Raw genomic sequence first — 13297 nt, 5'->3', positions numbered from 1 at the left:
CATTACTGTGAAAACCAGCACAAAAATGCCCTAAATAGGGTGAAAAGAGATTTGGAGATTTAGGCAGCCAGCAAACATAATCCAGCACACAAATGTAGGTCATTTTATGATAATTTCCATATTTTCAAATTTCATACTTCTTTCATAATGGACTTCAAACTATAGTGCACATCTTTTTAAATATTCTTCAAGAGAATAAATACAGGAATTAAACTTTTTTGTCACAGAAAAACCTCTTCACACATACAATGCACCGTTCTGGACGCCTGGTTTGATTAAGCATCAAGTTTAAATCCAACATCACATAAATACAACAGTTCTGGTTAGGACGAATCATTATTTTTTCCCTTCCTCCTCTCTTGTGAATCTGAGTTAAAACGTTTTTTTTTGTTTTTTTTGCACAAAGTAATCCAGACTGCTCAGATGAGCAGCCATTTTTAATTAAAACCATTTACAGAGGAAACCAAAGTGAGAAAAAAAAAGAACCGAGGGATTTTACACTCTGTCATCCGAGGCTTCAGCGGATCAAAGAGTTTTAGTTGTGCTTTTTAATGGTTACGTAACATTTTTTGACTATGAAATATTGGGCCTAGGTACCATGTAGTTAGTCCAGTACCACAGATTTCCTGCGGTGCATTTTCAGATTTCAGGCAGGATACAATAAAGCCATGTTTATGTCTAAGTATAGCTGTCAATCAATACAGTACTACTGGTGAAACAGGACACTGAAAGTAGGCAGAAACTGCTGAAAAATGTTAGATTCTTGCCTTCTACCTAAGACATTTCTATATATATTTTTGTATGTGTGTGTGTGTGTGTGTGTGTGTATATGTGCATTAATTGTATGTAGGTATGTATATGTGTGTTTGTGTCTGCCTGCTTCCTTGCCTGCCTGGCTGGCTGCCATGTGGCCCACCTCTTACTGTCATCCTGTCTGACATTAGGGCTAAGCTGGATCTCATTAGGACCAAGGTGGCAGTGATCCCGTCAACATCGCTTTGGCTCCTGCCATATGGGTCGCCTCCAAGGTAACGGGGCTGTATCAGTCTCCTCAGAGCTGCGAGCCTTGTCATAGCACACAAACACACACACACACACACACACACACACAGCCGGAGCCTCTACTCTCTAGACGCGGGTGTACTGTACATGTAAAGCTGAATAAACATGTCAAACAGAGAAGACATAAATAACACGGATGATAAGATAATCAGGCAGATCTAAATATATAATACAGACCCACAACATGCTTATTATACGTGTTTGCCACAAGAAATACAAAAATATAACAAGGACAATCTAATGTAGTTTATTATGAGCTATGAATTAGGAAAACCGTAGGAATTAATCTGGTCATCAGTTAATCTATTTTGCTTAATAGATATATAGATCAGTGTAGGGCTGCAACTATTACTACTTATACTACTTACTACTTTCATTGTCAATTAATCTGTTTATTATTTTCTCGATTAAGGAATTAGATGTTTGGTCTATAAAATGTCAGAAAATGGTGAAAAATGTCAATCAGTGTCTTGTTTTGTCCACAACTGAAAAGTTTACTGTCATAGAGGAGTAAAGAAACCAGAAAGTATTCACATTTAAGAAGTTGGAATCTGAGAATTTTCACTTCTTTTCCTAAAAAATTACTCAAACCAAATAATCGATTATCAAAATAGTTGTCGATTAATTTAATAGTTGACAACTAATCGATTAATTGTTGCAGCTGTAATTCAGTGTGACCAAATCAAATCACACATCCTGCTGTAAAAGACAACAATAAAAGGTTTTTCTTCTACTATCTTGTTGAATAATAAAGTTATGATAGATGCATAAACTCTTAACATACAAACTGAACCACAACCATCATCGTCAGCAATGTTTTGCATTGCATTTGCAAGCTTTAGCGAATCAGTGTGCAGTTGATGACCTGCGTGAATAGACAGTGATGTAACGCTGATAAACTGACTGTTTCCCAGTCCCCTTCCTCCAAACTGAAACTGCAATCTGAACGACAACAGCTGAATAAAATGACAATAGACAACTGAAAGTAGCAGAGCGATCAGCGAGATTTGCAAAGTTGGTTTCAACAAATTCAATCAGGAAAGCTTTTTGATCTAATAAATCTCCATTTTGAGATTCTGTGCAACATCACCGCCCAAAGTCAGGCCTGGAATTGTCATGGTCAAGTCGCAGTCGAGCATAGCGGAGCAGCGTACATCAACATCCCAGCAGCAGCAGCAGCAGCTCAAATGCTGCACTTCTCTTACAGCAAACGTCTGACTCTTATCAACGCTGTGCAAGTAAGCAGGAAGTCATTTACGACTTTGTTTAGTGCTTCTTTGCACTAGCTCATAAAAAGTGTGAATTTATAACATCCCATGCATAAATGGACGATAGCAACGTAGTTTATAAGAACACCAATAGACATACAAAATCCGATCACACCCAGATTCCTCAAACCACAACCCTTTCTTCTGATTTACTGCAAATAAACACCAGTACCTCTCGCTGTTAGGTGATTACACCTACTTCTGTATTTTCAACAATGTCACCATGTATTTCATGGTCTAGATAACTGCTTTGATATTCACTGTTATTAATTGTGTTGATGATAATTTACTTCCTTTTGGCTTCACATGCAACTAGAACCAGAATATACTGGAAGCACAACAACTGTGTCAAAGTTGCACTTTGCCAGATTGGCGGCTATTATAGATTTTTTTTTTTTTCCCCTTTGGCCTGTTTGTTTTGTTTCAGCCCCCACCCTCACAAAAGCAACTGTTTATTTCATCAGTTTGGCAGCAAAAGCATGTGATCAATCATTCATAATTTATGATGCTGCCAGTGGCTTCGGGCCCGTAAAAACAGATATTTGCATTACACAAGGCCTTAGCCGGACCTCCCGATAGCAGATCGATAAATATTGTTGTTGTACATACATCCACGGGGCCCTGATAAGAGGTAAACTTTGCCTCTGTGTTACAGTAGAACACAGGGCAGTGCTAGCAGGGATGATGTTGTGATCACATGCTACTATAACAATGACCTGGACCCCGTCCTTTAATTCCTGTTCCCCCAGCCAGCATCCCGCTGCCTTTCCCAAGCCCTGCTGTTATTATTTTTGCACTGTTCAAAGCAAACGCCCTAAGTCCCTTGTGCAATATGAGTCTGACTGTAACAAACTGGCCCTCCATCTATCTGATCCTCTAGAGAGAGACGCTATTATACGGGTACACTGACAACAAAAAAAACATAGGAAAAATGAAAACTGCTTCTCTTTGTAAAGCTGAACTTCTCAATATTAATCACAAGCCTGACGGAGACACATTGAAAGGCACACACTCAGACGACACAGAGACGTCTTCATTGTCCTTACCTCGACATGCTGTCCGTGATGCAGTTCTGACCCAGGTATCCCTCACCTCTGGCAGACAGCGACCCCTGTGACATGCCCGGCCGAGATTTCCACGACTCCATTAACGCCGTTACGGGCGAAATTAGATTCAACAAAGGGTTGGACTGGTCCCTCACATCATGCCGCGTGAAAGACATTGTTCCTTGCGCTCCAATCTGGTAATGGAATGAATGTCCGCCGGAATTAACTCCAACAATGGCCGATGTGGGCATGCCGTTGTTCTCTTGGTAATAGCTGCCATCAAGGGTCTCCTGCTTAACCCCTTTAGACAGGACATTGTTGGAGAACACATCGGGCTCATAGTTCCCATTCATGGAGGAGACAGGGGGTCCTAAAATACCAGAGAGACTGTATTCATCGACATTATTCCTCAGGGACAAATAGGTGGTCTCGGACGCAGGATAGAGACTAAGAGATGGCGACTGCTCACCATAGGGCTGTTGGTTCATACATCCCTCGTTTCTGTTTGGCTCAGTCTTAATCTGCGTGATAAAAGGTGTGCTACTCGCGTTACATTTGGAGCTGCCTAAACACATGCTCCTGAAGTCAGTCCCAGGCTCGTTCTTAATGTACTTAACCATGCCCATGTGGTCTAAGCCCACGTTGAACACCTCCCCGTCTGCCATCTCTACTTTAGGGAATTCAAAGTTCTTGAAGTCCGTGTCTCTGGTCAGACCTGCTGCTTCTGGGCTGTTGGTGTCATTCTGCACCAAACCTAGACCACCAGCGGGACTGGACACAGGAAACCCACCCGAGGAGGGGTTCTGTGGGCTGCTGCCAGCCATGGCGCCCCCTGTGGCCGGACTGGAGATGGAGGGCCTCGCCGCGTTGCAGTTGTTGGCGGTGCTGGTGCAGCTGCCACCTGTTGGGCTCGAGACAGACGACCTGATGTTGCAGGTAGTGCTGCAGGACGGAGGCGATCTCACGCTGCACATACTCTGGGGGCTGGACATGGGGGACCTCATGACGTTGAGTGGGCTGGTGAGAGGCGGCGAGCCCACCGTGCTGGACTCCACTGGGCTACATGTGGCTGAATTCCTGCGCTTGATGTTGGCCAGAGTCGCAGCGCACGACGTCTGGCTGACAGGACTGCTGACGGACGAGCACACCGGTCCGTAACACGTGGGAGGACTGGTGGTCGACGACACCATGTTGTTGCTGCCCCCGGGGCTAGAGATGGAGCTGGAGGTCTGGGGGCTGCAGGACAGAGACGAGGCCAGCATCGACGCGGAGCTAACTGGAGTCCCAGTGGTGCATTCTCTGGGAGTGGTGCTGGGCTGCTGGAAACCAAATGGCTTTAACTTGGGGCTCTTTGTGGAGCCACACTGGGTGTCCTCCAGAGTCCGTCCAGACACTGAATACATCTTCCCAGGGCTGGTGCTGCCCCCATGCTGGCTGAAGGCAAAGTCTGCCTCCCTGGCAGCATTCATATACAGACCCATAGACTCAGCCACAGTTTTGGAAAGCTCCTTGGAGTCCATTTCCTGCTTATGACCGTGGAGAGAGTTGTTGAAGTGTGGGAGAACAAATGTCTGGTTCTGGCTGAGCCGAAGCATCGGCTGCTCCTGCTTCTTCGTATTGTTGTCTTTGCAGTCGGCGGCCGGGCTTCCAGCAGGGCAGCTGACATTGACTATGTCCATCAGGATATCACCGCTAGTCAGACTCGAATCCTCTGTGCTGCAGCAGTGCTCCATGGTGCCGGGGACCTGCGACCATCTGTTCTCTGTATCGCTTCCATCGAAGAAACTTTGGTATCTTTTGGTCTCCATTGCTGGCTCATTGATTCACCTGGTAAATGAAGACGAGAAAGGAAATGAATGAGAAAAGCTGCACCACAAGGCACCGGTTTAATAATAATAGTTGAGTTTGCAGGGTGTGTTGAGGGTGTTTGCCTTCAGGCAGAGATTACAGGTTTCATGTGGGACTAAATTATATATTTCCGAATAATGAATCTTAAAACTAGAGTGTAAATATAGTCGTCTTGGTTTGGATTTGCTTCGGTGGATGAAAACCTAATGAGGCAAAAAAAGATAGAGCAAAGGAAAAAGGACTGTATGACGAAGTAGAAATATTATAGCTACAAATAACACATAATAGATTTATCTTATTTTAATACTTTTAAATATAAGAAAGACAAACTTGATGATGCCGTGTAAACAATATAAAACAGTCCAAAGAAAGTCTGTACAGTATTCCCTGTCTGTCACAGATAAAGCTCCTTATCGCTGCACTACAGGGGATGTACAGTCTGATAACTTGAAGAAAACTGCATCGCAAGGGTTAATGTATCTACGTGACGTCGTCTGGGCTTCTTTCTTTTTTTTTCATTTAAATTCCCACCTCTGCTGCTCTCCTATTGGACAGCTCAGCCAGAGAGCCAGCAGCTTTTACCGGGCCCATTCATGGATTGGCCGGAAGGCTGTCAGTCAATAGTTATTGCTCTTGCAGCCACAACATAGCTGCGACATAAACTTAAAATGTTGCTTTAGCTGCACGAGCAGCTCCGTCATGTGCAAAAGCAACAACAGCAATAATAATCACACACTTGACATGACAGATTGCGATGATGATGCATTGCTTTAGGTGATGTTTGCACATTTTATTTCCCCAGTGCTATACACGGTGCACTCTTTGAAAGGGCTTCACAGCTGTGCAGCAGCAGCAGCACGAGAGTTAAAAGTTATTCCTGCAAAAAAATATCCCATGCATATAGATATATATAAAAAAGAAAAGAGATATGAGAGTGATAATTCCTCCCTCTTGCTCTGCTCTGCCTCTGTAGCTCTGCATTTCTCTCCATTTTGCGTTTGCGCAGAATAAAAACTGAAAGAGGATTTTTTTTTGCTATATTGAAGTTATAATAAAGTTGATGCCTTTTTTTTTTGAATGGCATCAAAGTGCACAAGGAAGAAACATTAATTATTGAAGTCCTATATTTTGAAGAATTTGATAAGCACAAGATATGTTATCATCACCTCTTTGACAGGTGCTTACAGAAATATAAAATCTACTAATAAAATGATGTGCGGCTCTTTCTGTTTGTGCGTAAAGTGCGTAAAACTTCTTTTTGCGACTTTTTTTTTTTTATTATGGAGCAGACACACTGGGCTAACGGTCCCGGTGTAAACTTATTACATTTGTCTCCACACCACAGCAAAAGGGATGCAAGTCTTCAGTTAATAGTTTGCTTTCATTATCACCTCACAGAGACACAAGTGCACAAATTAAAATGTAACAGTGAAACCCACAGTGAAGCTGAGCTGCGTCCTTTTTCCTTCCTTACCTTAATTACGACATTCAGAGTTGTCAGGTGGCCGTTGTTGCTGGGCAGCGATAATCCAGAGAGGACGAAAAAAAGACGCACACAAAAAAAAAGCAAAGTCAATAAATACCAACTAATGTGTTGTCTGTCTACTCTTTCCAATACACAGTTTGACAGCTGTAGACTCTAGTGGAGAAGTGTACTGCGTATTAATATCAGTAGTAATCCTCCTCAGCAGCAGAGAGCCGCTTTGCTCCTGTGACAGGACGAACAAGAAGCAGAGCGACGTGGTCGGAGACGACACAGATCATCTCACATTATGGCCGCACATTGTGCAGATTAGCAGATTCTGGGCTCAAAGATAAAAAGAGTAATAAAAACAAACGAAGGAGTCGGTCCGGACTTGGGAGTCAGAGCGACGTCATTTTCTCTGTGCACATGGACCCTCCTACTGCAACGAGTGCAACACAAACTCCGAGGAGGAGGAGGAGGAGGAGGAGGAGAGGAGAGGAGAGGAGAGGAGGAAGAGGAGGAGGAGCTCCGGCTCTGTGCAGGTAGACAGAGCCGCCTGGAAATAGGGCACCGTGCTCAGCTCAGAGAAGAGAAGAGAAGAGCAGAGCAGAGCTGCCTGGTGGAAATAAAAACTCTGCCTGCTTTTTATTTGAATAAAAATACTCTCTGCAAGTTTGTTCAATTTTAAATCATCTGCCCCTCTTCCTTCACTTTTTTTTTTTTTTTTTTTTTTTCTCTTTTTCATCTTTTCCTAGTTGAAATGGTTTGGAGCTCGTGCACAATCCTGCACGCGCACTGATAATTTTAGACAGGAAAAATAGAGAAGCTCCTGCAGCTTCACTTTTTTACCTGGATCCTATAATAAAAACCTTGTTAACGTTGGGTGGGGTTGGGGGGAGGTCCTTTGTATAAGCCTGTGGCTTCTTGACCTCTGCTGACACATTTCTTGTTTTGTTTTTTCATTGACTGTTTTTTTTTTTGCAGTTTTATATATGTGCAAATAAAAATAAAATAAATAAATAAATAAAACGTTGAGTGAGGAGTCATTTTTACTGTAACAGCAGAGAAATGAAGTCAGGATGTAACACCATATTAACAGCTGCCTCCACTAGGTGGAGCAATATTTCTATTGCTGTTGGAAAAAAAAGCATTTAGTCTGATTGAGTGGTCAAGATGTCACTTTAATTTCACTCCATGTCAAACTATGATGCAATTCTTTATTTCACACCTCTAGTGAAACAGATTGCATGTGCTCAAAATGGATTTGACATTTAATTAAAAACAAAAAAATTACCTTTTGATCAGCCAAAATTAAAACTGTAGTTGCTCATGAATAAGGGTGTAAGAAAATATCGAATATCGCGATGTTATGTTTTATGATACTGTATCGATTCTCAAAAACACTGTGTCGATTTTTAATCAATAGTTTACATGCAAAGATGAACTAAGTCAGTACTTTATTTCATTTACAAAGAGATGCACCCTCTCAGTGTATGTGCCCTTTCAAAGTAGTGCTATGATGTTGATGTTATAGTGACTGTAATAAATGCAAATGCAGATCCAACTGTTCTGATTGCATAAAAAAAGTTAACTTTTTTTTACTCAGATTTTATGCATATGGTGGTTTGTTCTTTATACTATGACAGTTTTCCTAAAATTATATTTAAAATATCACAATATATCGCCTTGCTTACAGTATCGCAATATATCGCAATATGTTGACTCGTAACGCCTGTATTGTGACAAGTATCGTATCGCCAGATTCTTGCTCTACTCATGAACGATCAACCACCAACATAAACAAAATGGCATGTAGAGAAATGTGTAACACAAGCCATAAAAATGATATGCTTACAATATGTGTAGGTAGATCTTTAGATTCTGTTTTTGAAATTGAAACAAAAGTCATTCAATCTGGTGTGTTATTCAAATATTCAAGCATGCACCAAAAAGGGAATATTGTTTAAAAGTCAGTAACCAGTGAAATAATGGTGGATAAAACAGATAAATACCTACTGGTAATTCAATAACTACCACACAGTCAAATTAGCATACTGTAAATTAGACAATCTCACTGATAATGTCCTTTGGTGCACTCATAAGAAAGTACAATGTGCCTGTGTTTATCTGTGACAACACTGTGGATTAAGCTGTTACAGTGGAAACTTCTTATAGTGATCACGTTTATCTGGGTCAAATTGATCACTATAAATGGATGATTATTATAACAATTTTTTATTTTTTTTATTTCTTATGCAGATTACCATTGACATCTGTAAGTAATGAGTAAAGTTTACTGAATTTTATTGACTTTATAAATACAGCTACAGCTGTTTTAAAAGCTTTACAAATTACTGTACAAATTAAATTAATGACTGCGTATAATTCAAATACACTTTAATACAGTACAGTACTGTTAAAAAAATAAAGCTTACTGTTGTTCAAAATATAATTAGGCTATGTAGCCTAAAACGGTATTGTGCTGTTAACAAATACAGTAACGTCAGTTGTGCAAATAGGCTACTAAGCCACTGCTTGGCGGTGGTTTCAGTGCATTTCTATATTTTTATGAAAATAAACTGTAGGCTACCAATACCAAACTAGTAGCAGATTTAGAAAATAAACAAATTCATAAAATATAGTATCATAGGGGTAAATAAAATAAAATAATAGAACTACCGCAGTTTTGAAAAAAAATCCAATATGTTGTCATGTATGAAAAGACCCAAAATGACCACTGTAAGCAGATTACTTGATTACTAAAAACAAATTACTTAAACAGCATTTGTACTGGAATGATTTTGTCCAAAGCTTTTTGATCCATATAAGTGGTTGATCACTGTAACCGTGATCATTACTAACCATAGACTGTACGTATATAAAGATGGACGACGATGACAGCTCCCCAAAAGTGAATCCAAACATCTTCATCGCCCCCTGGTGGCTGGCTTCAGTATCGGTCAGAAAGCCCGCCCCCTCCATGTTAGTGGATGGGACATGGGCCAAACTAAAAAGTCAAAGAACATGTCAAATTAATATTTCCCAAAGATGGTCTCGGTCATTTTAGATAGTTCTTATCATGCCGATGTATGTTCAAGTATTTTTCTGATAAGTTTGGTTTAATTTGATGCTATATAAAGAGGGTGAGACGTCACGATTGGCAGCTGTGAGTCTCTCTCGCTAACAAGCTGCCGCCGCGCTCGAATCGCGATTGGTTCGGGGGGGTGACCTCGATACCGTGGCTCCAGCCCGATCACTACTGCGCAGACTCTGGCTCTAAATGACATCAAAATCTCATGATGGCAGCTCCCGTATCTGGGATATTTTGGCCTCACTTCTGCACAGTGGGAGGAAGTGGAGACGCGTTGTCCATCTTTATATACAGTCTATGCTATAAATGGTTTACACTGTATTTACATTTTACTGCCAATATGTCATGGCATTGATGTGAGTGTAGACTCTGGTTTTACTCCAGCAACATCCAATAATCAGTTTAATCTCTGGAGTTGTCAGTCAGTCGAATCACTTTCTGTTTCATGTGTTCATGTAGGATCTAGGCTTTGAGAGTGGAGCTTTATACAGTAGACTGTTTCTCTTTATTGCTTGTCTGGGTTCTCCAAGCCAGCCTGTAGCAGCCATTACCAAAGCGAGGCAGCAGTAGCAGTTAGATTAGTCAAAGCCATCCAAGCAACACTGCCCACCTCCCTGATCTGCCTGTTAATCACCCATGAATGGGGACCTGCTTTCAGAAAAAGCAGGAGAATTGAGATATAACCAACGTTTCCCACCCCCATTCATGCAGCTCCCATTTGTCCATTGCACATAATGGGTGCCAGTCAAACACATCATGAGCAAATCTAATTTAGCTTTGCATCACAGATTTTTTTTCCACAGTGACAGAGTCATACGAATTTGCAGACTGACAGCAGAACACGGCTGATATGAAATCAGTAATAATTGCCTCCCTCATTGGTAAAAATTCAAGGCAGCTCCATTGAGTCCCACTGAGCTTTCAAGCCCCGTCTTTTTAGTCAAATCAATGATAATCACACTAGCCCGAAAACATTGTATATACATGGGAGCTAAAAATAGCTGTATTTTTTAGAGGTGGGGGCGCTTTCGGATGAGTGATTGCTATGATTAGGAGCAGGCTTCCACTCCAGTTTAGAGACATAGCAGACAACTCCAGTAGCTGAGGAGGCCAAAGGCAAAACAGAGAGGTGCATGCTGCGCCTCGTGGGGACAGGTGAATTGGAGCATGTTAACTCTGAAACAAAACACTCGTCAACTCAGCAGAAGACCCTGTCCCCATCGTGTGTGGTAATTACAGAAGCAGTTTTAATCAGGGAAGAAGTCCGTCATCATCATCCTCCCTCAGCTGCTTATTGTTCCAGTTTAGCAGTTATTCATGAGGATCATTTACATCTAAAGGGATCATGTAGCTGTCCCAGAAGCGAGCCCCTTGGTTGCCATTCCCTCTTATTTCTCACAACTTTGATTCGACGAAAATGTTTTGGCATTGACTTTGCATCCAACTCATTCTGGCAACATGTTATTGTCACTGTAGTCCTTTTTGTCTTGAATTCATCTCTGGTGGAAATAAGCTGATAAACATTAAACCTGCAATATCAGATTGTTGGCCACTAGGGGGCTGTGAAAACAAGCTGTAAACACAATGTTTAGCACCTTTTACGTTGCACCATTAGCAATCACAATAAACGCAAGTCCAATATTCACTCTTCTTTTAGCTTTGTGTTACTCTCCACCAACTCCTGAGGGAAATATCTTTCTGTTTAGCTGCTTTCCATCTTCAACAGCCAGTCGCTAACTTTGTCTGACTGTCTTCAGAGCTTTTCAACTGAAAACAGCTGACTGCTGATGAGAGCGGTGAGAACGAACAGTAAAGTTTCAGGCTGTGGAACCAAAACAATGAGCTGAAAGACGCTCAAACCGACGCATTCTCACTCCCAACTCGTCAAATACCGACGACTTGGTCAGTGGTCCTACGCTTCAAACTATGAGGCAGGTACCCCCCTAGCATCAGTTTTGGACTTGTCAGGGATGGCGTGTCAGTTGCTCGTTACATGCATGTGTATTTTCAAAATAAACTTTTGTGTTCACAGGAAATGTAGAGTTTCCGCTTGTAACATACATACAGTGTCTTTTCAGAATAAACTTCTAACGTAGGTTTACTTAGTTTTTAGGTATACTTGGTTAGGTTTAGGCAGCAAAACTTCTTGGTTAGGTTTAGGAAAAGATCGTGGTTTGGGTTACAATAAGTACGTTTGTTACGTAAAATATGTATGTTTGTTACGTAAATTGCGTACGTGGTGTTAGCTAAGTATAAGTTATGAATGAAAAGTAAGGTAAAATAACGGGGACTTAGTTTCACACAGAACACGAATAGCAGTCTCCTGGGTGAAAGTCCTGTGTTTGTTTGATCCAAGACCGTCCACCCTGACCTCATCGCAGACTTTCTCGCTCTTCTACGTCAGTTGCTCTGACTGTCTAATAATGTGGCAGATGGGATTAGATTGCAAATCAGTTGAAAGCCTGGTGCGTAGTGATGCGCGGAATGACCCCCAACCCAGTCAGGCGGGTTCGAGTGAGCTTTCTAGAAAATATCACCGGCACAGGCGGGCGGGTCTAAAACAAAGCAGCGTTCTGATTAAGTGATTTATAACTTACAGAAACATTGCGTACAAGAGTCCACCTTCTCTTCCCCTCTCTCTGGCTCTCTCTCAAACACACACACATGCCCACATTCATACCTCGAGCCACAACGCTCAAGTCCGCTTGTCTCAGTCCTTTTCTCAGACCTGACAATTGTGCTATTATAATGCATAAAGTTGGCGATTCGCGGGTCAGGTTTGAGTGGTTGGTTAGAATATATTTTTTGTGGGTTGGGTGGTGTGGATTGGCTCTCATAACAGGTTTGGTGGGTGCGGGTAATAAAAAACTATGATCCGCACATCACTACCTATGCGTCCCATACAGATGCTAAAGGGTGCTTCGGTGCATCAGTATCAGACGCCGAGGCCCGCCGACCAAGCGTCGGTATTTGTCGAGTTGCGAGTGAGAACGGGTTGTTCGAGCAACTCTTCACATACACATATTCGTTTGAGGAATTGTTACTGTAAAAATATTGATGACAGCAGCTTTAACAAAAAAATGAAATCACTGCTTGTTCAACTGCTCAGTAACATAGCAGATTGCTGGAGTGAGATCCAGACACACATCACTGACCCCCCCCCACTCTGGCCAATACTTTTTGTTGTTGATCACTCATGCTGTATGTGGTACTTTTCATGCTTATATGTGGCAACTTGGAGCCCATCTGTGCATCACTGGCCTCTTTTCATTAAATGTGTCCATTTGCTACAGTAAACAGTTTTATAGTTAACAAGTATTATTTGATGAGAAACGTGGTCTCATTCTGTTTGTCTGAGGCACTTTAGTATGGCCGGTATATGCAGACTGAAAACCCTCACAGTTGGATGATAATACTCTTGCCTATGAAGGTCAGACATGGAAATATATTGAATTTTAACTAGGGTTGCTATGGGAACTAGCATGTTTTGACATCTGAACTCGCTATAGCAAATGTT

At 41.7% G+C, this 13297-nt stretch overlaps 1 protein-coding gene across 2 annotated transcripts in view; it reads right to left on the bottom strand.

The window, feature by feature from the left end:
• Nucleotides 1-7550, bottom strand: part of nr3c2 (nuclear receptor subfamily 3, group C, member 2) — an 82254-nt gene extending 74704 nt beyond the window's left edge. For both annotated transcript variants that reach the window (XM_037764597.1, XM_037764598.1), the window contains exons 1-2: nt 6699-7550; nt 3377-5203 (exon numbers count right to left, since the gene is read on the bottom strand). In XM_037764597.1, the coding sequence (XP_037620525.1) occupies nt 3377-5184 (1808 nt within the window). In that variant the 5' untranslated portion in view covers nt 5185-5203; nt 6699-7550. The remainder of the gene's footprint in view (nt 1-3376; nt 5204-6698) is intronic.
• Nucleotides 7551-13297: the final 5747 nt, after the last annotated feature.

The sequence above is a fragment of the Sebastes umbrosus genome, chromosome 3, assembly GCF_015220745.1.
Source record: "Sebastes umbrosus isolate fSebUmb1 chromosome 3, fSebUmb1.pri, whole genome shotgun sequence".
Classification (NCBI taxonomy): domain Eukaryota; kingdom Metazoa; phylum Chordata; class Actinopteri; order Perciformes; family Sebastidae; genus Sebastes; species Sebastes umbrosus.
This window is presented reverse-complemented; position numbering and strand designations above follow the sequence as displayed.